At 38.3% G+C, this 26670-nt stretch overlaps 2 protein-coding genes across 4 annotated transcripts in view; one reads left to right on the plus strand and one right to left on the minus strand.

Annotated features, from left to right (window-relative positions):
* Positions 1 to 13309, plus strand: part of LOC145999229 (A disintegrin and metalloproteinase with thrombospondin motifs 7-like) — a 74993-nt gene extending 61684 nt beyond the window's left edge. Inside the window, exons 16-18 of the mRNA XM_083136164.1 lie at positions 3569 to 3709; positions 5986 to 6101; positions 12598 to 13309. Of these exons, the coding sequence (XP_082992290.1) occupies positions 3569 to 3709; positions 5986 to 6101; positions 12598 to 13276 (936 nt within the window). The 3' untranslated portion in view covers positions 13277 to 13309. The remainder of the gene's footprint in view (positions 1 to 3568; positions 3710 to 5985; positions 6102 to 12597) is intronic.
* A 3822-nt stretch (positions 13310 to 17131) lies between these two features.
* Epg5 (ectopic P-granules autophagy protein 5) overlaps positions 17132 to 26670 on the minus strand; it is a 157268-nt gene continuing 147729 nt past the window's right edge. For all 3 annotated transcript variants that reach the window (XM_083136936.1, XM_083136937.1, XM_083136935.1), the window contains 3 exons: positions 22576 to 22782; positions 19837 to 19956; positions 17132 to 18686 (listed from right to left, as the gene is read on the minus strand). In XM_083136936.1, the coding sequence (XP_082993062.1) occupies positions 18452 to 18686; positions 19837 to 19956; positions 22576 to 22782 (562 nt within the window). In that variant the 3' untranslated portion in view covers positions 17132 to 18451. The remainder of the gene's footprint in view (positions 18687 to 19836; positions 19957 to 22575; positions 22783 to 26670) is intronic.

Consider the following 26670-nt stretch of genomic DNA (forward strand, 5'->3'; position numbering starts at 1 on the left):
TGACAATATTAAGATAATCTCTTTTCTTAGTTGATTGGGTGCTCGACTCATGATTTTATACCAAGGTTCGAGATTTGAATCTCAACCTACACTTTCTTTTTTTTTTTTTTTTTTAATATCTCTTCCACTTCATCTAATTATAATTCATTCTCATTGTCATGATTAGCTGTAAGAGGTGGAGAAGCAATGTAAAAATAAAAAAAGGTATTCTATAACTTACTGAATACTTGAACCACAATTTTTACCAGTGACGTGCACTGAAGAGTAGCTAGTCTAGCAGAGATAGATCAATCAATCTCACGTCTCTAATTATTTTCAAATCACAATATTTATTATCTTGAAGCCTCAGTTCATATGCAACATTTCTTTCCACGCGCTTGTCGTCCCTTGATGTGATCAGCTGGCAAGGCTGAATACCCTAGCTGGCTCTTCTTCCGCCTTACCAGATCCAGGTATAGACAACCGCCCAAAGGGAAGGGGAAGATTTCTGCCTGTACCTCCCTTGCCCCCTCACTCCACGCTCCCATGGTTGAAAGGCCGTGGTTTCAGGTCCCCCAGTCTATATCTCCTATAGGACAGATAGGGGATAGGTTTCCCTTCAATTCCTTTGTAATCCTCTAAAGAACTCGGGAACATTTTCTGCAGTACTTATGTTCTCTGTATTTACACAACCTTTTAAACGTTGTACAATATGTATGTATAATATGGGATGTAGATTTATTTGTATATAAATGGGAATGTACTTGTATTATGTGCAGACAAAAATGTTATGGTTTCTTTTCTTTTTTCCAAATATGGAATATATAATGATTAAATAACAAATATCTCCCTCTCGTTTTAGTAGTGTTTTATTTAAATATACTAATAATTTGGCCTACAATAAAAAAAAATGGGTAAGCTAAACAGTCATAAATACGGATGTATTAATTTGGGCAAGAAAATGCACGTTCTAATTGTTGTTGTTGTTTGGTTTATTTTACTTCACCTTTCTGCCACATCGTGAAAATGAGGATGAGTGATGATATGATGAAATTGATGAAGGGACCTCACAAAGAACAATTCAAGCCGGGATTCGAACCCGTGACGAGCGCGCATTCTTGTTCCTATATGTTGTAGTCTGCAGTGAATAATGAAATAATTTGGAATGTAAAATGTATCCAAGAACTAAGAAAGCCAAATGAATATTGTTGAAGAAACTACAAAAAAGTGTGTTTTGTTACCTGTTCATCCCTTCTAATATATTTAATTTTTGCCACCTTCCAGCGATAAGTAGCTAATGAGCTTATGGAAGTCACGAGGGACAATCATAAATAGAGAACTCTGGACTCCTGATTTCACAGTGCCCTGCAGATGCATTGGGAGGAATTATTTGTATTTTCTTTTTCCTTTCTTTAGCATTGCTTTTCCATCACTTTACCTAACTTCTGCCATGACGATGAATGTTGATTAAATTAAATGGATGAAAAGTGTTTACAAAGGAATACACATGCCAGGGATCGAGCCTGGATCCTTCAGTACGAGATCGTGAGATGAAGAAATGAGGGAAATCAACCAATGCAAATTTTTTGGAAAAACGTTAATCATATGCAAATATGGTGTTTCAAAAATCCAATTGAAATTTACGTACCACTGAGTAAATACGCAGTTTGCTTTACCGATACCCAAGTATCCGAATAGTTAGAGCTTTCCACTCACCTTTGTTGGTTGCCGACCTCTAGGGGAGTGCAAGTTGCCCCGGATCGGTACCAAGTGGACGCACATAGTGGTTTGGATCCCACTTTAAACTGTGGGTCCAGTCTCGATTAGCTTTTATGTACATAAAGTGGACTTAAACACCAAATCAACCAACCGCAATGTAGTGGTTATCACTGCACACTATGACACCAGGAGTTCTGGGTTCGAACCCCGACCTCGGCATGGGTGTTTTTTTGTGTTTGTCTCTTCATTAATTGTATTACCATCTTCGCGATTAACCAAATGTGACTGTGATGCTAAGTAGCATAAATCAAATCATTGATTGATTGTTTCATTTGGTTTGTTTTACTTCGCTTTTCTTACAGTTTTGGCTAATCGTCAAGATGATACAATAAAATTGATGAAGGGACAAACACAAATAACACCCATGCCCAGGTCGGGGTTCGAACCCGGGATCTCTGGCTTAATAGTCGAATCAACATGTTTTGAATTTTCAAAAGTGGGTGGGATTAACACGTGCTTCTTTTCAGTAGTCCTTCCTCATTTTGCAATCCTTTCCTTTCTTTGACGTTCCATTTTTAGGAATACTGGGCCCTAAAGGGGGGAGTGGGGATTATGACCCACACCAACCTCCCTTGGGCACGCCACTGATTGCTACCCCAAGTGTCGACATCACCGCACATCACTGATTTTCACTTGACGTTTCAGGAAATTTTAATATATCCTTGGTGTACCACATGCATGGTATACCATATACCATGTATATTGTATAAGGCAGAGTCAACTGAAAGGGAGCCAACCTTTCCCTGGAGCGAATGGTTTCGTCTAGTGATGTGACGAAGATGAAAATGTACCGATGCTGATGTACTCACCGATAATTTTTGGAACCGATACCAATGCCAATATTTACCCAATTCCGATACATCAGAGTCACGTATTCAACAGAAACAGAATGTTATTTTCATCATAACAAAAATAAATTTGCTATGTACATTTATATTGCACGTTATATGTACATATATATATTCCCAGATATTTAACATTAGTACACAAGCAGTTCTTTGAAATGTAAAATGAATTCAATGTTCTCTTCTATTTCTGATTTTGAGGTAGGGTGATCCTCTGAATGAGAGTTTGCAATAATTTTATCACAAAAACTCCACAGTGATGAAGATCCATAAGCTAATTTTCAATAAATCTTACAAAATTAAAATATAGAACTTATTATAAGGTAAAATTAGTATTATTTGTACCGATTTAAATATCAGATATTTGCCGGTGCCAATATGTCAATTTCTGCCGATATTCATACAATGATAATCGGCTTTGGCACATCAATAGTTTCATCCATTCTCTTGCCATTAGATGAGCAGGCTGCAGCGGCTTCTGTGCTTGCACTTTGTGTAAGGTTGCAGGGCAAGGCACAGTGGCTCTGGAGTCACAATGGAGACTCCAACAGAGGAACAGCGTGGAGGGGTGAGATTTTTAACCGAAGGTGTATCACATAGGAGATTTATTGGCGAATATCTGCAATCATTGCATCTCATTGGCCACTATGAAAGGATGGTGTAAACCTTTCCAGCAATGACGTATCAGCTGCAGAGATGATCCAAGACCTATACAAAACCATTGTGCCATAACTCCAGACACAACAGGTTGATGCTGGAAGTGCATATGTCTAACTACTGTACGTATGTTTCTGCATGTCTATAATTCACTTTCTCTACTGTGTTTTCCCATATCAAACATCCCCTTGGCTCACTTTCATTTGACTCGCATACATACTTTTAGTATAACATTTTTTGTATTAATATTTTAATAGGTGACGTTTATAAAGTTCTTATTAGATAATTTCTCTCCTCCATATGCACAGATTCTATTTCGCCAAGGAGGAAATGCTGGCTATGAATATAAATATGCATTGCCAGTGAAGAAGCGCATCCTCACCCCTGAGTACTCTTGGGAGTTCCTGCAGTGGGGAGAGTGCTCTGTTCCATGTGGAGGGGGGACTCAGGTGAGGTTGTTTTTTTCCTATGTTTATTTTATTTAACTTTTCTTCTACTTTTGGCAAATAGCGAAAATGAAGATGAGTCACGAAATTTAGGAAGGGACATTCGCAAAGAACACACATGCCAGGATTCAATCCTAGGACCCATTGCACCATAGCATAATGTATTAACCACTCTGCCACCCAGGCTGGCTCAGGGGAGGTGATTAACATTAAGATGTAGGCAACTTCTTTCCTTGTTGAAAATCCACTTTGTAGGGACTGGACCTACAGTTTAAAGTGAGATCTGAGCCACTGTGAAATGTGTCCCAACAGAAAACCGACCCTAGGATTCCTTGCTTGTAAGTTGACACTATGCTATCAGGGAGGCCCACCACAGGTAGAAAAGCAAATATGATGAGCTACGTCAGATACATTTTGCTTAAGATATGCATGTATGTAAGATTCATGCTTTTATTTTTGAATACTACTGTTTCCTTCTGTTGATTGTCAGTTTTTAGTAAGCCCCACAAACTTTGCCTACCTGGCTGCACTCCACGCTGTACTAAATACTTCCGAAATTCACTTGGTTCTTGTATGCTGCATGCATCCAGAAGAGACACAGAAGTACAGTATATACACACCAATAATACGAGGGTCACTATTTATATTTTGAGCCTTGGCAACACTGATTGAAGTTAGGCGCGATTTTACGTTTGCACGGAATTGTCTGGTATTATTGACCATAACGTACTTCAAACGTTTTGTCAATAGCTTGATTTGTGTTGTTTGTGTTGCCTTGGAGATTGCGCGACAACAATAAAATGGAATTAACTTGTGAACATTTTCGTGCGATGATTTTTTACGATTTTCGATGTGGATTATCAAGACAAGAGTGCATCGATCAACTTACCTCCACATTTGGCAATGAAGCCCCATCCTTTGCCACTGTGAAACGCTGGTATAACGAATTTAATCGTGGCCGCCATTCGCTCACTGACGAGATTCGCGAAGGTCGTCCTAAATCAGTTGTTGTTCAAGAAAACATTGATGCTGTGCAAAACCTAATACTGCAAGATCGTCATGTGACATACTTTGAGATTGAGGCAACCATAGGCATTAGTTCCACCAGCATATATAAAATATTACATGATCATTTAGCTGTGAGAAAGGTATGTTCTCGTTGGATCCCACACAATTTGACAAAAACTCAAAAAGATGCTCGCGTCAATTGGTGCAAACAAATGCTCAATAAATACAATCGTGGTGCTTCAAAAGACGTATATAAGATTGTAACAGGTGACGAATCATGGATATATGCATATGAGCCGGAACGTAAACAGCAGTCGACTGTATGGGTGTTTCAAGATGAACCCAATCCAACAAAAGTTGTTCGCGCTCGAAGCCCATCGAAACAAATGGTCGCCTGTTTTTTTCGGGAAAACTGGTCATGTGGCAACTGTGCCTTTAGAGGAACGTAGAACGGTCAACTCTGAATGGTACACAACAATTTGTTTGCCAGAGGTCTTCGGTCAAATACGGAAAACAAACAAACGCCGTCGGATCATTCTTCATCAAGACAATGCCAGCTGTCACACATCTCGTCTAACAACCGACTTTATGAACAGTCAAAAAATCGAATTGATGGGTCATCCGCCGTACAGTCCTGATTTGGCACCCAATGACTTCTTCTTGTTCCCGAATGTCAAGAATAAATTGCGTGGACAACGATTTTCGTTGGCGGAAGATGCCGTTGATGCGTTCAAAAACCATATTATGGAGGTGTCTCAAGAAGATTGGAAAAACTGCTTTGACAAATGGTTCGAACGAATGCAAAAGTGTATTGACCATAAAGGAGAATACTTCGAAAAACAATAAAGCAGTTTTCAATGCCAAATTCCTGTTTTTTCATTGTTAGGCTCAAGATATAAATAGTGACCCTCGTATAATAACTGTAATAACTTTCACGAGGTTCCCAAACTCAATATGTGTTTCGTAAGTTCCTGTGCTTAAAGTCAACTGGAGATTCTGTAAGTTTCTAAGTATAAGCAACTATTCAGTTGGTGGATTGGACACACTGTTTTTGATAAAAAGTAAAACGCTAAGCCTTCAGTGAAATGAAATTACCAATACACACCTGGCTACAACATTGAAAATTTGGACAATGAAATTATTTGTAGATAAAAAATGAACTATAAATCGAAGACATTTTTCATATTTGTAACTGATTATAGTAACATTTTTTCATAATGAAATCATGAAAGTTGGGGGAGAATGGAACCTATCGTCTTTTCTTTTTGTAGGTGTCTCATCCCCACTGTGTAGAATCCTCCGTTGGAAGAGTCCACGATTCCTTCTGCAGAGATGAAAAGCCAAAGCCATATCAGAGAACATGCAATCAGATTCCATGTAAAGCCAGGTATGGACATTACTAAGCTCTGCGTCAGGTTAGGTTTGCAGCAGGTTTTATGTATTAATCCACGCAAGAACGGAGCTCAGAATCCTCTGTGCCAGTCTTGCCTGAACCACCGAGCTCTACGTATAGTAGACAATGAGAGAATCAGCAGTATTGGCAACCCCTTAACATATCAAAACCCGTACTTGCATATCAAGCGGAATGCATTTTTGTTATTTTTTGTCTCCTCAAACATACAATTTTTAAAGTACTTTCTGTGCATAGATTATGTAATAAATGTGTCCCTACTTAATATAAATCGTGAAATATCTTTCAAACATGAGGGCATGTGTGTATGTGTTGAGCACGTGCAAAAGAAAAAAAACAAAGGTAAAAGTAAACGATAGCTCCCTCTTGAATTTAATGAGTTATTTTTTCTCGTTTAGAAATAAATAAATTTATGAAATCTTGGTTGCTTCGTTCGCAATACATACATTACCATAAAATACCCGCCCTTCAAGTTTATACTACCAAAAAAGCATGATTTGTTATTGGTGATATATATACAGGGTGTCTATAAAGTCTCACCCCACCCTGGGTATTGTGAGAACGGCTGTAAATAGGAAGAAATGGCGAAACACATATTCCATGATGTTCAGGGGGAAACGTTTTAAGGCCAACCATTCCCTACCAGGGCCAGCCACAAGGGGGTAGGCTGGGGTCGACTCAATTTTTTCAAATAGCAAGGGGGGTCGAAGAATATGTCGTTTAAAAGGTCTTATCATAACAACAACAATACAGCAAATCTGGGGTCTCTACGATGCTCCAATTGACAATGGCGTGGAATCAAATATGGAACATGACCAGCATTGGACAGGACTCCAACTCCTACAGTAATAATCCTAGACAACAGTGGGAGCTGGAAAAATGTTCCTACACTGTAGCATGAATCGGAGATATCCTAGCAGTGTCTACAAATACGTACACCACCTCCCCCAAGAGATTGCAAGCATCTGTACACAAAACTGCATATTATCGCAGCCCCTGAGATTGCTACCAGGAGGACAAGAACCGACATGCACAATCGCAACTCAAGGCAAATGGTGAAGGAGGCACGTAATTACATGTACAATGTCAACTGAAGGCAAATGGGATGGGGTTACAAGATGTTACAACACGTATACCACTAAAAGTTAAATTGAGCGTACCTACTATTTACAGAAGATTTTCGAAATGATCCCCATTCACTTCTTGGCAGTAGAACAGACAAATATGAAATGCACGTCGCACTTTGCTGAACGTGTCTGCTGAAATGTCTCTACAGGTTGCTATTATTCTTTGTTGCAGATCAGCAAGACTACTAGGTTCTGTTTTGTACACAACAGATTTAAGGTGTCACCAAAGGAAAAAATCATTCGGAGACAAATCAGGCAATCTCGCAGGCCATTCAATGGTACCACGACAGCCTATCCACCTATTGGGATAATGTTTGTTCAAGTACTCACGTACTTCTCGGCTGTAGTGTGCAGGACATCCATCTTGCTGAAAAACGATATTGTCCACATCAAATCCAGGCACACCGTTGACATCGACTTAGTTTTCTACAAGCTCCGTTACCATGGGATCCACTGTGTGACATAGAATTTGCAGGTACTGATTACCGTTTAAATTGTGGTTTCCTAAAATGCCTGCCCACACATTAACCTTCTCAGGCCTTTGAGTATGGTCTTCCCTCACAAAATGGGGATTACATCTGCGCATAATCGAACATTGTGTTTATTAACACAGCCATTTAGGAAAAAAGAACTTTTGTCACTGAACCAGATGTTGTGTAAGAAATTGTCACTGTTAGCAATCTAGTCGCACATAATTTTGCAAAACTCAATTCATCTATCAAAATTATCATCTCCTAGTTCTTGCTTTATCTGCCTTTTGTAAGGATGAAATTTGTGTAATTTCAACACCTTTCTCGTAGAACTCCATGGAATGTTACTTGCTTCTTCTATTTGTCTGAGAGACATTTCAGGGTTTACAGTCACGCATCCTATGACTTCCAACGCTGTTGCCTCATCGATGTGAGGTCGTCCTGGATGTTGTCTGTCATTGACGGTTTGCGTTTCACAGAATTTTTTCACAAGGTCTGAAACATGCTTATGGTCAATACTAGGACGTTGGGGATACAATTTGTTAAATTGTCTAGCAGTGGCACGGTAGTTTCTGACACATTCACCGAAAATAAAGATAATTTCCACTTTGTCTGCACCAGAACGTGCCCTTCTGGCACCATTCATTTTTCTCGTTGTTGCAAACACTTTAACCACCAATACACACACACACAAACAAAACCACGGTAATGGAAGATCCAGGAAAAACATTAGTAGTACACGGTGTGTACGACACTACAACTCTTCTACGTCCAGTATTTCAAAGTCACTTCGAACTTTTGCGGTCCGGTCTGTTTGATACGAGAACACAAGCAGAATGGTCCTGTTGAATCTTCATCACGGTTGCAACACTGATTACTTGGTCTGGTTCGATACTCCATCTGCATTCTCCTTTAAACAAGTGAATGGGGCTCATTTCGAACATCTTCTGTAAATAGTAGGTAAGCTCAATTTGACTTTTAGTGGTGTACGTGTTGTAACATCTTGTAACCCCCCCCCCCCCCCCCATTTGCCTTCAGTTGACCTTGTACATGTAACTACGTGCCTCCTTCACCATTTGCCTTGAGTTGCGATTGTGCATGTCGGTTCTTGTCCTCCTGGTAGCAATCTCAGGGGGCACGATAATATGCGGTTTTGTGTACAGACGTTTGCCAAATCTTGGGGGGAGGGGGTGTATGTATTTGTAGACACTGAGGTTGTCTCCAATTCATGCTACATTTTTCCAGATCCCACTGTTGTCTAGGATTATTACTGTAGGAGTTGGAATCCTGTCCAATGATGGTCATGTTCCACATTTGATTTCACGCCATTGTCAATTGGAGCTATGTAGAGACCCCGGATTTGTTGTATTATTGTTGTTATGATAAGACCTCTCAAAGTACATATTCTTCAACCCCCCTTGCTATTTGAAAAAAATGAGTCGACCCCAGCCTACTCCCTTGTGGGGGGTCCGGTAGGGAATGGTTGGCCTCAAAACGTTTCCCCCCGAAAAACATCATGGAATATATGTTCCGCCATTTCTTCCTATTTACAGCCGTTCTCACAATACCCAGGTACTTAACCTCAAATCATTCAACATCCGCTCATTGACGGCAAATCACCTCACGCCCTGTTTTATTTTGTTCTTGTTGCCGCAAGGAGGAATATGTATTTAAAACAACTCATTTAACTTTGAAGAGCTTTTTTTCCTTCGGATGATGCACAAAATAACACTCGGGCAAAGCCGGGCACTGAACAGCAGACGTCAATTCAGCCATTCCCGCCACTGTACAGCACGAACAGCAATGAATCATGTCAAAAATAGGGTTAAAATAGTGGGATTTGCAACACTGATATCACTGATTCCACGTGCTTTGTAACGTATTCAGTCTCACTCAACTCGCTCTTGAGCTTTTGTGTTCCTTCAGCACTACCGACTGCCCAGTTGGCCAATCTGCAGATTCAAGTTCGTCTGCACAGTGATTGCAACCAATCAAGTCCATACCTGCTAATGGATGTATCATTTTGTCTGTATATTACACATTAAATAATTGTTTTGTTGCAAGTGTGCAGTTGTGTCGGAATGGAACCTGTCTCAGCGGAACTATATTCTGCGCGCACGTTTGGATCTACATATGCGAAAACCTGCTGCAAACTTAATCTGACGTGAGGCTTAGAACATTTTTCCTTTTTCTGTACATTTCGAAAACAAAAACCACCTAATATGAATAAATATTGGACTAAAAAGTACAAAAATTCTCCTTGGACTTCCTGAAATAATTTGAACAAATGAAAAGAGTTTAGTTAGAAACTGATTTATCCAAACACCCCTAAATTTTTTCACAAAGGCCCAATTTATGGTCACTTCGGCTCTAAATGTACACTTACACCCCCCCCCCCTCCCCAGATGTAAAATTCTGGATAATTACCAGTTTTCAAGGTGAATTTTCCAAAAATTCAAGACAAACACATGTTTTCTCTATTTCAACTTACATATTACAGTCTCTAACTTCCCACACCCATACACACATAAATATATTAACAATATAAAGGGTGTGTGCAATTCCAATGTATCCAAAAATTCTAATTAAATTAAATTATATGGTATATATGAATATTTAAAATATTTAATTTAAGGTGCGGAGTTTACATTTGCCAATTCACATACTCAGACTCAAAATACATCTAACAACAGAAGTCACAAATGTTACTGTTTACATTCTAATCTACAAAAAAATGTTAAATGTGTAAGAATTTTAAACTAAAATTTACCTAATCATCTTCAAGAGATGTTATCTTCCGTCTGTCAGATATTGTTCTGCAAAGGGACACTATAAAGTAAACGGTTTGAATTATTTTTCACGCAGCTTCCTTTTCCTTCCTTGATAAAAATAAAAACTACACTATGAAAAACTTGCCTCAGAACATTTATAAATACATATTTGGCACGGTCAATAAATAACAGGATTAATGCCGTGAAAAAGCAAAATAAAGTGACCGAGAGATGAAACTTACGCGACAACGCAGGGGAGTATGCCATTATGGATGAGGCCATTTCTGCCATTGATGACCTCATACGGGTGTGTCGGGGGATTAGTCTGAACTACAGTAGATTGCAACCAAACTCGGCAATAGTCATGGTACAACATACACAAAGCATGTCCAATGCGTCGATCGCGGAGCGTTTGTTGGTCGATCGCCGTTATCTATTGTAATTATACGAATATACGTTATTTGAATTCAACATCTATAATATATAATGACTGAGTAGGTACAAATTTTTGCAAAGATTAACAATTAATAGTAGCTCACTCCCTGTTGAGACAATAAAAAGTAGATCACTACTTGATTGAAGTTGGACATGCCTGGCATATACTATTGTTCATGAACATCTTCACTATGGTGTTGTCTTCTGCCGTGAAAAACTGTATCACGAATTGCTGAGCCTCCTTTGCGGCACCTGATACTGTGAACGCCATGACTAACCTCACTGAATGACTGACTGGCACCTTGGAGGCAAATTGCACATACACAACCTCCCTTCCCTGCCAGTGCTGCCACCTAGCGATGCAGTCTAGAACTCGTCTCACAGACATGTGGCATACCCCAGCCTGGCCTATATATCCTGTAAGTTTCATCACTCTGTCACTTTATTTCGCTTTTTCAGGGCATTAATCCAGTTATTTATTGACCGCACCAAATATTATTAAAAATTAATATAAGTTGCAATTTTTCACGTCTACTGAGATAAATTCAAGCAGAATTCATGCATAATTCCCGGAGCCAATAATTCATGCAGAATTCCTGGAATTCCCAGGGAGTAGCCACACTGTCTCTGTTTGTAAAACCTCTTGCGACAAGAGGTTGCCAGGGACATGCTTTTTGAATGTCTACTCCTTCATTCACAGTACAAAAAGTATAAAAAACTTACGTGAGTGAGTATAATAGTCGAGCTCAAAGAATGCATCAGTGCTGCAGTGCAGACCATTGACAGGACTATGCTACAAAATGTATGGAATGAGCTCGAGTATCGTCTGGACGTGTGCCGTGTAATCAAAGGGGCACATATCGAACATTTGTAGAGGGTGTATACACTTGGTGAGTTTGTGGTTCTTTTCATATATCTTTCATGTGTGTACGTGTAATACTTTTGAAAATATAGCCTTTTCAAAACGAATGAATCATTTATGCTAGCCCAGTATTTACCACAGACAGTTGTGGCTGGTTTTGCATTTTCTCTCAACATAACATGCTCTTCTAACTAAACTCCATGTAGCAACATCCTCCTAAGGGTCAGGGCCTGCTTGAGTGGCTTACTCATTGGGTGATGCATGGTCAGTGCATCGAGTTCCGTCACTGCCATTTTCCGACTTTCGTGACTGGAGCCCACTGCTTCTCTTACAAGTAGCTCCCGAATTGTTCTCACAATGCTGGGTCAACACTGAAATTTTGGGGTTTCCCACTGGTAATCAAATCCAGGATTGCTTGCATCAAAGGTGAGAGCGCTAACCATTTCGATACACAGGAGCCTCTTCTGGGAAGATGTCCAAAAATTAGATTTACAAAAAAATATATATATCTATATTAAAATTTGCACGAAAACACTTATTTGGAGCACCCCAATGGCACTTAATATAAACTGATGTGAATATAAAAATTCTAGAATAAAGTACTGTTAGGGCAGTACAAAATCAGGAGGTTCTCCCCCAAAAATAATACATAATTGTATTACCCAATACAATTAAATAATAATAGAAAAGCATGATAGATGCCAATAAGTACTATAGTCTAACAGTATGCTGAATAAACATGGTTCATTGTAGGTATTTCTGCCAGGTTTGTTTTACTTTATAACTGATAATTCTCTTTTCTTAAAGGTGGAAGAGTGGCCAGTGGTCTCCGTGTGCCTCTGGTGAAAGGTCACGGGAAGTAGTGTGTGTGAAGCCTGCAGGTGGCACTGGGAAATCAGAGTTCATCGTGAAAGACAAAGAGTGTGGGGAGAAAAGAAAACCGATCCAAACTGTCCACTGTAACCTCTCCATGCATTCAAAGCAGTTCCTGCGATCTGACAAAGAACTGAACCACGTACCAGTTATGTATAAAAGAAAGAACGCAAGTATGATGACTAAAGCACCAAGGAGAACCAACGCAAGGAAAGAAATGGAGATTATTGAAGAGGAGAAGAGATGCAAGGGTTCATTTCGCGACTACCCGGTGGTTAGTGATGTCTTACAGCCTGAAGATTTCTCTCTTCAGGAAGTACCAATCCAATATGTTGATTCCTCTCACACCTATCCATCAGATGCAGCATTCGCTATTGGGCTACAGAGTCATGGGAAATTAGATGTTGAACAAGCTATTGTGTATGAAGGCAGAGGAGCAGTAGAAAAACTTAATGCAATTAAAGCAGGTACAACGCAAAACATGTCAAACACAATACAATTAAACAATGAAGTGGACAGCAAAGAAATAAAAATGGCATCAGAGAAGAAAAACAAAGATGGAAATGAGATAATGAAACCTAAAATCACAGAACAGTCAACAGATGAAACATGATAAGTGTATTGCTAATCGCCATGCAAAATTGTTATATAAAACCATATTTGTACTAATGTTTTCAATACACTATTTTGAACCAGCTCTTGTATATGATTCATGTCAACTTAGACTTAATGAAAAAAGTTCTTTTGATTGCAAACATTAAAAATGTCACTCTTTTAAGATATATCAGATAGTTCTGCAACCAAATTTTGAGAATGCAACTACACTATCATGTTTTTTGGTATGAGATTAATTCACATCAGAGATTGTTTTTCACTTTTGCTGAAATGTATGGGATTTATTCATGCAGAAAATAAATCCACAAAGAACAAAGTAACTACATGATAGAAGTTTAAGAATTTAACTATGTGGTTATACTTGTCTATACCAAAGTGAATATCAAGCAGGAAACGAAAGAAGGTGTGTAAATTATTAAGTGTAATAATGAACAAGAATCTACTCAGCTATGGATCAAAATCACCCTCAAAAACTCACTGAAAACAGAATTCTAATTTCTATATTCCAATCGATGGCATTTTTAGGAAAATATAAATGAGTAAGAGGTTTTCATGAAAAATACACATTACGTAAAACTTATTTCAATTTTAAAAGATTAAAATTAGGAGTCAGTTATGACCCACACTAGCAGCTCAAGGTGAACTCGATCTGGTCATCAGACAACAATCAATCTAAAGTGGCCTATCGATATTTACAAAAGTGATGGAGATAGAAATATTCTGAAACTGAACACCCCTACCCCCACCCTCACATTGAGCATTTGCCACAGGTCTGGTAATTTCTAAATTTAAGAAAAAGCAATAATAGATTTTAATAAAATTCCTGTTGCCACTTCTTCTTGCAGTCCAAGATGATTGTTATAGGAAATGACCATGCAATGACCGAAAGTCAGCAATATGATATAATAATAATAAGATTATTTTTAACTAAATGCAAGCAAGACAAATAGGAACTATCGAATAATTCTTAGGAAATTTAAAATTTAAAAATCTCTATCTGTAATATTTTAGCAATCTTTTTGATTGATTCAGTTGGTGTTTTAAGTCCACTTTATGCACAGTACGGCTAATCGGGACTGGACCTACAGTTGAAATCCGAACCACCGTGTGCCTCCACCGGGTATCGAACCCCGAACCCCTTGATTACAAGGCGACGACGTGTTTTAGCAATCTCTTTAATACATTAGGAGCGTAACAACACAAATATATCTAAGAATATTATAGCCATAGGTGTTACCAGTTGTTAGATATGTGCAATACCTTGTAAATAGAAGTATACTTACACCTAAAAACTTTACTTTTCAATCATTCTTTATATTTAAATATTCAAGTATAAGAGTAAATAATAGCCAACAATATTACACAAAAATCAGAATTAAAATTTAAGAAATGTTTTATTCAATTACTTTTTATGTATAATATACATTTTTTGTTTTGCGCACAGTGTACATGTGGAAAATTAAAACATTTTTTGTGAAACATATTAAAATCAAAACCAACAATACTTGTCAAACACAAGATTTGATTGTTCAGTTCATAAGCTGTGATCACATGGGAGAGTAGCAATGTAATCTTAGAAATTGACTATATTGCAAAGACAATTATCATCAGTACAACAAACATTAAACATATGACTAATATTCAAAATAACTAACAATTCTCCTATGTTATGAATGGAAGGAAATGAATATAAATGACTTTTGTGCTTGCCTTCTCTCTTGCACTCTAGTAACTGAAAATATGGACAGATACACTTTACATTGTAATGTTTTAAATATTTTTATTAAGGTACAGGTAACAATGCTGGCACATAGAGTTTTCTTAATATAGTTTTATAGTATATGATGAAGGTTTTAATGTTATGCGCTGGTCCACATTGCATGGGAATACCAAGAAAACATGTTTATTACAAACTAACATGATTACAAGGTAAGATTAGAGAGTAACATAAATCATATCAGGTGCCTGAAATGGGATATCCTTTTCTTTTTAAAAATATGTGTAATGATATGGAGTTGTGTTTGATGTGCTCCAAAGCCTTCTCTTCAAAAATTAGCTGCTTTTCTTCTGCATCTTTTTCTTATTTTGCCAGTTCTGTATACTCATGGCTGTTAGGATAGAGATGTACCAACAAAGGAAACATTTCTCTAAATCCCACGACTGGCTGAATGGCCAAGATCTCTGTGCAACAAAAAACACATACAATTTGGTCCTACCTGTATAACCACATGTTGATCTTTTGCATCTGTGAAACACATTTGCTTTGCTTCACCAGCATTTGTATCGGCCTCTAGCGTAAACTGCAGCTTGCAAACACATTACCTTTGTCGCTGTTTGCAGCAAGCAAGTAGAGAAAACCAATTGCTTGTTCTGGCTTGTATCATTAGGAACATCATTTGCACAGCAAACTCACGGGTCACTACCACCAGCCATGCACTGGAATGTAGTTGCAATCCCATTTCATTCGAAACCATGTGACATCATTGCAAAGAGAGGGATTTTTATTTAAGAAAAGGGAAATTTCAATGTTATATTTGTCATCTCACCCTGTTCCGAGGGCAATAAAGAGTAAACATGGTGGTTTAAACAGTCTTGCACTGTAGACAACGAAACAAAGGAGGTAAGTTTGCTACAAAGCATGCAGTGACTGCAGTAATAATATGGATATGGCAGAAGGGAAAGGCAAATTCTGAAGTTCAAAGCAGGGCAGTGTGGACTGAGTGAGTACTGTTATTTTTTTGTATATTTATATTTATTTACTTTCTTGATTTTGTTGGTTCAGCCAGTCAGTCATTAAAAATAAACAACTGCTAAACTCCGTACCAGCTAACTGTAGACCAGGCGAACGAGAACAAGTGTCTGTGCAAGTAGTGACGCGAGATGGCTCCACCAATGATCAGTGAGAGAAACAGGATTGTGTAATGGGTGATGGGAGTTACCCGATTTCCTATGTAGTGTTGCAAACTTTTAAAAAGGATAATACCGAATGCACATGGCAAACGGACTGTATTTTTGTCTCCAGGTCCGTATGATTGGTTTAAGAATTTCTTAAGAGAAATATTAAGGATAAAACTGCAAGAGCAAATTTTGACAAGCTGTGCATTTAGTGTACGGACTAAGGTCTGGACCGTACATGTATGGTTGGCAACGCTGCACTTTCACCACTCGATTTTCCTCCTCCTCCTCTGCCGATATAAGCAGCCCTGCTCTACAGTTAGCTGGGACAGGTTATAGATAGATTACAACTGATTTCCTGCATGTGGTAGTTTGATCGGTTCCTTGTTTAAAAAAGTTATTAACCCATGGTGCGACAGCCTGTGAGGGCCAGGGCCTAGCTACTGATGGCCGGCTTCACTCCCACCTGTCAAGGTGAGAGATCATTCAACCAGTTATAGGGTGACGTGTGGTCAGCACGAGGAACACCCAGTCTTTGATATAGATTTCCATGCTACTCATTCATAGCTCTCCAATTTCCTCATGATGATGGGTGACCCACTGGTTTCATACACAGGACGAAATCTCAGAGAAAAATTGTTACACTTCCTCCAAAGAGATTTGAACCTGCACGCTGCAGCCCAAATCATAACCCCTGAGAATGCATGATCACGGTGTGGGACTGCAAATATCATTATTCTCTTTTTATCAGCGGAGCAAGGGAGAAAATTCTCACTAAATATTTTGAAAATTGGCAATAATATTGATAGTGTAGAATGATATTTCTTTGTTTTGAGAGATTTTGTCAGGTTATTGAATGCTGAATGATCTATACGCCAATAATAACCATCTTCTTGTGATCTATGGAAAAGTCACTGCAGTATTTCAAATTTGTAAAAATATTATATTTTTACATATTCTAATTATCAGTGAAAAGATTAACATGATGGGTTGCCGATATATTTAGCATCATTATGTGCACAACAACGGGTGTGAATAGCTGAGAGGGATGATAACACTTCTTCTGGGTGCAAGGCTGAAGTGCACATCCATAGAGCCAGACCACCAGCTGCCACTGGCCCATACTCTTCCTAATTTTCACCTATACAGATACCAATGCTTGAAAATTGAAATAATGACTAACACGTAAGTACACATTCATGCAATTAGTATATGAATCAATTCACAAAAGTTTTTCTTTAAAATATTCAAGAATGACATAAAAATATTAAAATTACTGTCATTTAATCACAAAATCCATTTTTTTCACACAATACTGGTGCAAAATAAAAGAAAATCTTGAATTCTGCTTAATTCCCACGGTGATTAGACTCCACAACATTGTTATGCAGCATTTTCTGCAGACATTATGAAATACCAAATTCCAGAGAAGTTCTGGATGGTATTGGAAAATGATACCATTTACACCGCTACATTGGCATTATCTCAACCCTACTAATAATAAACTGGAAAAATACTGAAAAACTAAATTATGAACTAAGCAACAGTAATGAACAATATCTGTTTGTGTTCATCACAGGTTCAAAACCTTAATAATTTTACCACCGTAGTGTTAATATGGCCTGAATCATACTGTTGTAAACTAAGTTTTATGTTCGGCTGCACAAAAAGCAGTACAAAGTTGTAAGAAACAAGAAGTACAAACAGTAAATGGCTTCAGAAGCATTAAAATTGCCTTTCTTCATATTACTTGACAAATAGTTTACTATTTATTATAGTTTAATAAGTAATCATAAATGTTTCTAATCACAGAAACATAACAACATATACATAAATATTTTTCAATAATACATTGGTATAATGTATTTAAAAAAAAATGAAAAGCACCCAACAACCTTCAACAGCTCAATATCACAAAACATAAAATTGCTTTTAAAAAACGCAATGACTTCTTGACTAGACTTATTTCAAGTGCATGTTTTCCAGAAAACTAGAAGGCACATTCTGAAAATACAGCAACTAATGCAAAAGCTGTTGAACAAATTGAGATCTTGGGGACAGTTGAAGCAAATACTCAGTCTTTGAACAACAAAATTTCGCATAATAATATATAATCATAATATGAAGATTCCCCACAGTAAGCAAAAAGAGTGTACACATTCCCTAATTCTACGATTGATGAAAAATTGACGTATCTCATAAAAGAAAAGGGATTTGAAAACAGTAATTTTAGAAGTATCGACTGCACCTTCCTTTAGCAGTTGTAACGCTCTTGCTTTCAGACTTTTAGCACCGAGAGGTACCTGTCATGATACAGTTCCATGGAGAGTAATCCCAGGACGTGCTCTGCATTGTGAAGGGAATTGTTGGCATCTCGCACCACTTTCACAGCCTGCTCGACAACGCCTCTTAAGTCTAGATACTGCTTGTTATTTAGCAAACCTTCAAGAAGTTGAAGGGCCTTGAGGGCATCTGCTGTGGGGACGTCTTCTCCAGCCTCTGGCGAAGAAGGTCTGCAACGGAAGGGAAATTAAGCAAGGGAGCACATTATATTAATTTTTATGAAGCCTCGCACACATGTATAGCCTCTTCGGACACAAAGTTTTCAAACATGCACTTTTCGAACTTGCAGCATTGTACAAAAAAAAATTGAAGCTCGAGAAGTAATTGTCGTAGAGATGAAATAATTCCTTTTTTCTCAGAATAACAGGGCTTTTAGTGGATGTGAAATTTATACATTGTACCTCCCAATAATGAAAGTTAAAGGAGGAAGAAGAAAATCAAAATTTTAAAAAAATAGTGATCAGCATGCCCTTGTGGCTAACACAATAGACGAAAGTGAATTAAAAAATGTTGTATGCAGAAGTGTTATATTCCTACAAACATGCAAAGTTTCATTGAAAAAAGGCTGATACTTCTTAGGGAAACTAAAAATAAAGTATAAGAGCAGCAGTGTTGCCAGCTTATGGGGGAAAAATCAGGAATTTATCTTTTAGCATTGGCTCTATGGACACTGGATGTTCCAAATTTACAGGGAAGCACAGCAAAAGATACTTTGAGGACATGTGATGCCCATTCCCGAAAGTCTGAAGTTTCGGAAGATTAAGAAAATTTGGCATTTCCTGCTGTCTCTTGTCTTGACGAGTTACTAGCTGTACTAGAAGAGTTACTAGCTCATTTATAAAATATATCCCATGATACTGTGAGGGAAAACAGATAAATTTTGAAACTCTGTTAATAAAAGTAACATTGGATATATTGTTGTACATCCAAGTACATTGTACCTTCATATGTATACAAATGAACCAAAAAGGCAGAAATCAAATATTATGTGTAGTTTTGAAGAAATTATGCATTGTGGCTGCTGCCAATTTACTGCTACGTAGTGGTTGGCTATATACTTCCCACCTGCCCGTAGCGCAATGCACACAGTGCCTACTGTCAGAATAAAAATTATACATACTCGAGTTTAGACTTGACTCATCACCTAAAAAAATGGCTGAGATCGAGAATGTGAGGGACCCTATCTTCACTCGCCTACAAACCTTCATGGCACAGTACAATGAGCATGAGAAATTTTACCATATGATTGTGAAACTATGTTGTCATTACATGAAAATCTACAATACCAAACTGTTAGAATTTGCAGATTGCTGAACTTACCTTGTGCTGCTCTTTGAAGATGCAACTGCTCCTGGAGCATCCGCATGAATACGAACCCCATCTCCACCAGGCAGCTGAGCCAGTATATATGCTGCCAATGCACGGGACAATAACCTACATCTGAAAAACAAACAAAAGATTACATACACAATATGTACCTAAACACAGTACACATATTTGGGATGGATCAATATAAAATTTGCCAATAAGGATATACAAGCAATTCAATACAAAATGCCAAATAATGTACAAAGAATCCAAAAGGTTCATATGCCTACTTAATTAATGAATAACTCTGAAAAGCCCTTTAAAAAGCACCTGCATGTTAGAAATTAATTTTACCACTCAAATTTCCAATAATTATATGGACCCAACATCTCTATAAATATACACAACTAAGTGCATAACTGGGCCATTTCTTATAACTACAAAGACCAAAGATAATTGTTTATTGTTAAATGTATTTCTAAATAGGTAGTGTCCACTTCTAAAGCACAGTAATGAACTTTCAGAGCCATCAAAAATTTCTGAATTTTTTTATCAGTAAACTAACGACTATAAAAACTGTGCTAAATGTTATATACGAGGGTGTTTTGAAAAGTTTTGCCTCCTATGCAATAACTCTGGCAACACTGCTCAGAGACACGAAAAATTGGTGTGAGAATAATCACTGGTTCACTGACTGTTGTGACATCTAGCGGCGTTTGCCTGCAACATCAAGCATGCGCACAATAATGAGTAAAATGGCGATGTACATGGACGTGCAGTTGAAACAACTTGCTGTTATTGAATTCCTCACAGTAAAGGGTTGTGCGCCCGTTGACATTCATCAACGAATGAGTGCTGTCTATGGCAACGCCTGTGTGGATGCAAGTACTGTCAGCAGGTGGGCAAGGAATCTGAAAGACGAAAATCCGGCCACAACAAGCCTGCATGATCAGGTCCACAGTGGACGATCCATAACAGCCATGGATGCACAGCATCAAGCGCGCGTGGACGAACTGATTCATGCCAATTACCAATCAACAGCAAAGTCCACACAGAATTTTTGGAGCACGGAACCACTGTTAACTCCGATCGGTATGTGAAGACTTTGGAGAAACTCCACGCACGATTACTGCAAGTTAGGCCTGGTGAGGATACAATTCTACAACATGACAATCCTCGCCCAGAGATGAGTCACCAAACACAGGATGCATTGCAGCGTCTCAAATGCCATGAGATTTTACCCCACCCACCACACAGCCCAGATTTCGTACTTTGTGACTTTTTATGTTTTCCGAGGCTGAAAGAGCACCTGAAGGGATATCGTTACACCAGTGATGTGGAGGTGCAAGCAGATGTCTGTCACTGGTGCCGGGAGAAGATGCCTAATTTCTTCGCCGACGGGATGCAACAACTTGTCAGGCGGCATTTGTGTGTGGACAATAATGGTGACTACGTGGAAAAGTAGTGACACCCTGATAAAGGATATTTCAAGCTCTAAGAAGACATAAAGTTCATGTACGTATCTTGCATATAATTGACATTATTGCGTATGCAAAACTTTTCAAAACGGCCTCACATATACACAGTGGAACCTAAATTTTATGTTTTCCAGAGGGCTGGAAAAAAATATAAAAAAAAATAAATTATAATGCAAGAAAACAAGGGAGCAACAAAAAACAGGTTGTAATATAATACAAAAAACTATAAATGTAATGAAAAAATATTAAACTGTTATAATGTTCACACTATGAGTTACATTTTTTATTAAAAGTCCACTATGCAATTGAGAGGTTATAATGATGAAGCACTGTTGTTGTTGTTGGAGAGAATCAGCTTATACAAAAAAAAAATATCCATATCAGATCATAGTAGTACTTCTGCATATATATACTTACACACTCACACACACTCACTCTCTCTCTCTCCTTATATATATCACTTGATATTCAAGGGAATAAAGATCAATCAATTTTTTGTTTCCCCTAAAATTGAATACTGTTTTCTGGACTATGCAATGCATGCGCCTCAAATTTTCATAAATTCTGTTCTAAATTTCTTCGTGGTCATTGTTCGTCACCGAATTCCATCCACAAAACATTTGCAAAAACTCATTCTTCAGAAAATGTTGAATATCCATACTTCTCACCAAAGACACAAACTGGCAGACCATATAATCCTGCATAATATAGCCAAGGGAAACATCAGAAGTGACCGCCTTCTCCAGAAAATTTGATTTCAAATGCCACCTTGCACAACAAGATGCACTCAACTTTTCACTTCTCAGAAGCCAAGATTATGCCTCATCCACCGTTCCCAGTTTCACACACTGCCCAGCCAATACAATTAATTTAACAAGCCAAATAGGCATTTTTGAAAAGCAGGCACATTTTACAAGGCTGTTGTGTAAAAATGTGTAAGTTACTTTACCAGATGTAATTTTAGTTTATGTTGTTACTTGTTATTTTCTGTTGTTGGTTCATTCCAATGTAAAATGGCTAATTCTGTATTTGGAATCCTTTGAAAAATAAATATACACTAATCATAATTTTAAGATTTCTAGGCCAGTGTGCTATTTGTGGTAGTATCAAAACTTGGAAGAAATTCTTGCTGAAGTGGAAAATCAGAGAACATAGCAATTGGGAGGCAAAATGGTTGTCAGGGAAAAATTACAAACATAGCTAAGATTTACAACAGTGTCAGCAAAAAAACTGCCAGCAACTGAACTGGATATTATTCAAAGTGAACAATTACCTGGTTGAAACGGCAGACTGCTTCCCCAATCCAATGGCTCCCAATATTCCCCAGCCTGAGCGATCCTCAGACAGAGTGATCAGTGACTGTGAAAATTTCTGCAAGAGCTTCACCACCAGTTTTATGTCACCTGAGAAGAGGCACTGCCTAAGGGAGAGACAAAGGATTTTCCCCCACAGCAATGGAAGCTTGCTCTCAGTTGCTTCACTGGGGACAAAATGGCAAAAACAAAATTTAGAAATCTACTATAAACCACAATGAGAAAACAGCGTGAAAAATATTTACATATATAAATATATACAGGGTGATTATAAATTATTGAGCTCATTTTAAGGATGAATAAAAAAAGAACGAAGTACTCATATTTAGTTTGTTGTCTTTAATGAATCATGTTGAACAGCTTTATTTACAACACATGTTGATTTACCCGAGCTTCTCGTAAAAGCATCTCTCATTTGAGCCACGAGTTTGGGCACTCGTTGTTTGCCAGCCAGTGTTCGACATTCCTGTATCGTTAAATTGCTGATACCAACGTTTTATGGAGTCCTCACTAGAAGGATTATGCTTGTACTTTAAAGGGGACACAAAGGTGCAAACCTCCGCCACTACTCGCACTTCTTATACCCTCTCACTCAGCTTTCATTTGTCGTTGGTGCTTCTGCTGAGTGCGGTATTCTTCGTGTCCCTGGAGTGAAGGATATACTTTGGAGTGGTTAACTAGGTTTTGGGAATCTCCGCTTCTACACCAGTTTAAATAAGAAGATAAGCGAGTAATATAAATCTTGGTACCTAAGATAAAACCGAGATGTTTGAAATTAGAGTTTAAGAATCTAGAGAAGTTTTCGAGAAGCATACATAAGTATAATATAGAATAAGATTCATATGATAAATATAAAATAATATATAATACATAAAATATAGAGAGAATAATTTAGGGTCCAATAGGGCCCGTAGAAAACTGGAGTGGCCTTCAAATGAAGACCACCAGGAACAATAGATAGCAGGGAATAATATACAGTAAGATAGAATATAATAATACAGAAAATTTACAAGATGAGAACTGCGGGCGGACCAAGAAGGCCCACCACAAAATGCAGAAGATAAAATAAAGTAAAATGGACTAAAGGCTCTCCCCGAAACTTAGGGAGTGCCTGGTCATCTTCTGCTGCACAGCATCCACTCAGCATCCACTCATGTTGGAATCAGGTCTGCACTACGAATCTGCTTCGAGTTCTTCCAGCTATTTACCTCTAATGGAAGTTGGTCCTGTCTCGTAGTACCTGACTTCCTCTTGCTGATGATCTTCCTCAGTGGTCACAGTAATGGCTGATCTCAGTACTCGAGTTGATCTCCTAGGTACATCCTGAACTGCGAAAATCCTATGTATAGTAGAGCCAAGAGTGGTATCTCTTTCTGTGGGGTCTGATCTTCTATACTCGAAATGCTCATACCTTGATATTATATCTGCAAGCTTGTTGATGATATTGAAGGTCTGCTGGCAGCTCGCCATCTGCTGGAATGAGCCTCTTCTTAAATTAGTCCTCAGACGCCGAATTCGGACGTCGTCAAATTTCTCGCAGGTTAAAAGGGCGTGTTCCGGTGTATCTATTACTCCACACTTCTGGCACTTATCATCAGATCTTAGTCCGAACCTCTTTAAATAGGAACCGTAAGGGCCATGCCCTGTAATGAAATGAGTAATACCCTTTGATGGTCGGAAGAAGTTTTTAGGTCTTATCTTCGCAAACGGCAGAAATCCTTTGGTACGTCTGGAACCGGGATGTTGTTCCCATTCCATCTTCCAGGTATTTTCTAAGTGTTGATCGATGTCCTGAAATGTGTTGAGGTTTTGACCAAGAAGGGCTAGGATCTTATTATGCTGCCCTTTCCTCAGCCAGTATCTGGCTGCGTATCTCTGAACCTTATGCTTGTACTATTAAGTGGAAACGTCTTTGAACAGTTATTACAGATTTGGTTTCACGAAACCCAAGAACACCCATGGTAGCCATCTTGGTACTGAGGTTCCCTAGCTTGCCACCATGGCACCACATACATTCGGTCAATGTCAACACAAACTTACTGCTGCTCTATCATTTGCAACAAAAGAAAGGCTGCTTCAATAGTGTGTTGTTCTTTAATTCATATATCATATGTGCTCCATAGCATATAACCTACAAATGCACAAAGACATACATTGTAAAACAATGAACAAAGTAGAAATTTGAGCAAAAAAGTGCAGGCTTGACCTGGACTCAAACCTGGATTGAGTCCTGGTTGAACCCGAATTTTTGGTTGAAAGTTCCATGTAGTACATCTCCTGTGTGTGTGCCAAAGTATAAGGTAATTTACAAGTCTACGCTGGGAGAAATTAGGCACTATCAATGTCATCAGTGTTTCAGAGGCAACAGCAGATTCAGTTGAGTTAACACTGACAAAGACATTTCAACACAGGTAAAACAGAGACAGCAAAATATCGGGTGAAACCTAGACTGTCTTGGTAGCCTAGTGTGTAGAGCAATTACACTGTATGCAAGAGACCCAGATTTGAGTCCTGGTTGAGCTTGTATTTTTCGCTAAAATTTCTACATATCATAAAGTAATGAACAAAGTGCTTTAAAACACGTATAGTTGTACATTTCCCTTCACCTTCTCGAGATTAGTCACTGTACATTATCTCAAATAATAGGGCAAAAAGAAAAAAAGAATTGAAACAATACTGAAAGATTTTCATTTCACAAACTTCTTAGTTACATAAGAATTCACATCAGAAGATAAAGTTATCAAATCATTTTTTTTCATTGAGAACTGACAATCTTAATACAGCAGGAATTGGAAACTGTCATATTATTGCAGTCTTTGTAGATTGTTGTGTTTCTTAATTGAAAAGTTCCCTTCATCATAATTTTTATTGCCGATACCCAATAAATAATCAATAATAAAAATTCCAAGTGTTTTATCATTAACATTATTTCAAGTCTGTAATATGTGTATTCTTTCATCAAGATTTCTTTCCTAGGTTATTAATTTGACAAATTTGAACAGACACTTTGTGGTTTCTCTCTAAAGTATGTGTTGCCAAGCTAGAAATATTCATTTGTCTAATATATTCCTTTTTACCACTTTAATTTATACTATTCAGCTTTCCAAAATAAATTGCCTGGCTTTTACGTGTTCAAGGAATTTTCAAATAAATTTCCAGACCTTCCTGTAACAATTTTATCTTACTTTAATGTATTTAGGCCATTTGGAATTGATTGAGACTGTGTCCCGTGTACCTATATGCCAGAACCGAGAACAGAAAAGAGGGAGGTGTTTAAGAGTGGTGACCTTGGGCTGTGTGCTGCCCGAGTTTCATTCTCCTAGCTCCAGACAGCATCACGTGACAGGCATTTGTTTCTCACAGTGTAGTCAGAGTCGTGGACAAGTAAGGTACTGCCAAGTGGAGGTGTACGATATCAGCATGGAGTGTGTGGTGAATCCACTCCGAGTCGTGCAACTGTGTTCGCTGGGTGGCAGTTTTCACAGCTGAAGTGCAAGTATCAAGAAAGGAACCAGCCCTGGACATCGTCACTCAATCTTGAACCATTGACATGATTCAGCAGGTGTCTGACATAGTAATGTATGACAGGCACGTGACTGTGGAGGCTCTACAGCATGCAACTGGTATGGGAAGGATGACAATCCATGCCATACTCACCAAGGACCTGAATATTAAGAAGGTGTGTTCGCAGTGGGTTCCTCATGAACTCACCCAGGAACAAAACCTGCGCGTGTGAACTGTTGCAGGGATCTCTTGGCCCTCCATGACAAAAATACAGATAACTTTTTCGCTCGGTTAGTGACAAAACACTATAAAAAAGGCAGCACTCAATGGAATGGAAATATATGGACAAGCAGTTCACGTCCAAAAAAAACAAGACCATCACTTTCATGTGGGAAGCTGGTAGCGTCTGTGTTTTGGGATGCAGATTGGCATCCTGCTTTTCGACTGGCTGCCACAACGTTCCAGGGTGAACAGTGACACATACTGTGAGCTTCTCCGACGAATGTGACACGTAATTCAGAAATGATGATATAGTCGAATAAAGTGTGTCT

The sequence above is a fragment of the Lepisma saccharinum genome, chromosome 15 (genome assembly GCF_977018435.1).
Source record: "Lepisma saccharinum chromosome 15, izLepSacc3.1, whole genome shotgun sequence".
NCBI classification, from domain to species: domain Eukaryota; kingdom Metazoa; phylum Arthropoda; class Insecta; order Zygentoma; family Lepismatidae; genus Lepisma; species Lepisma saccharinum.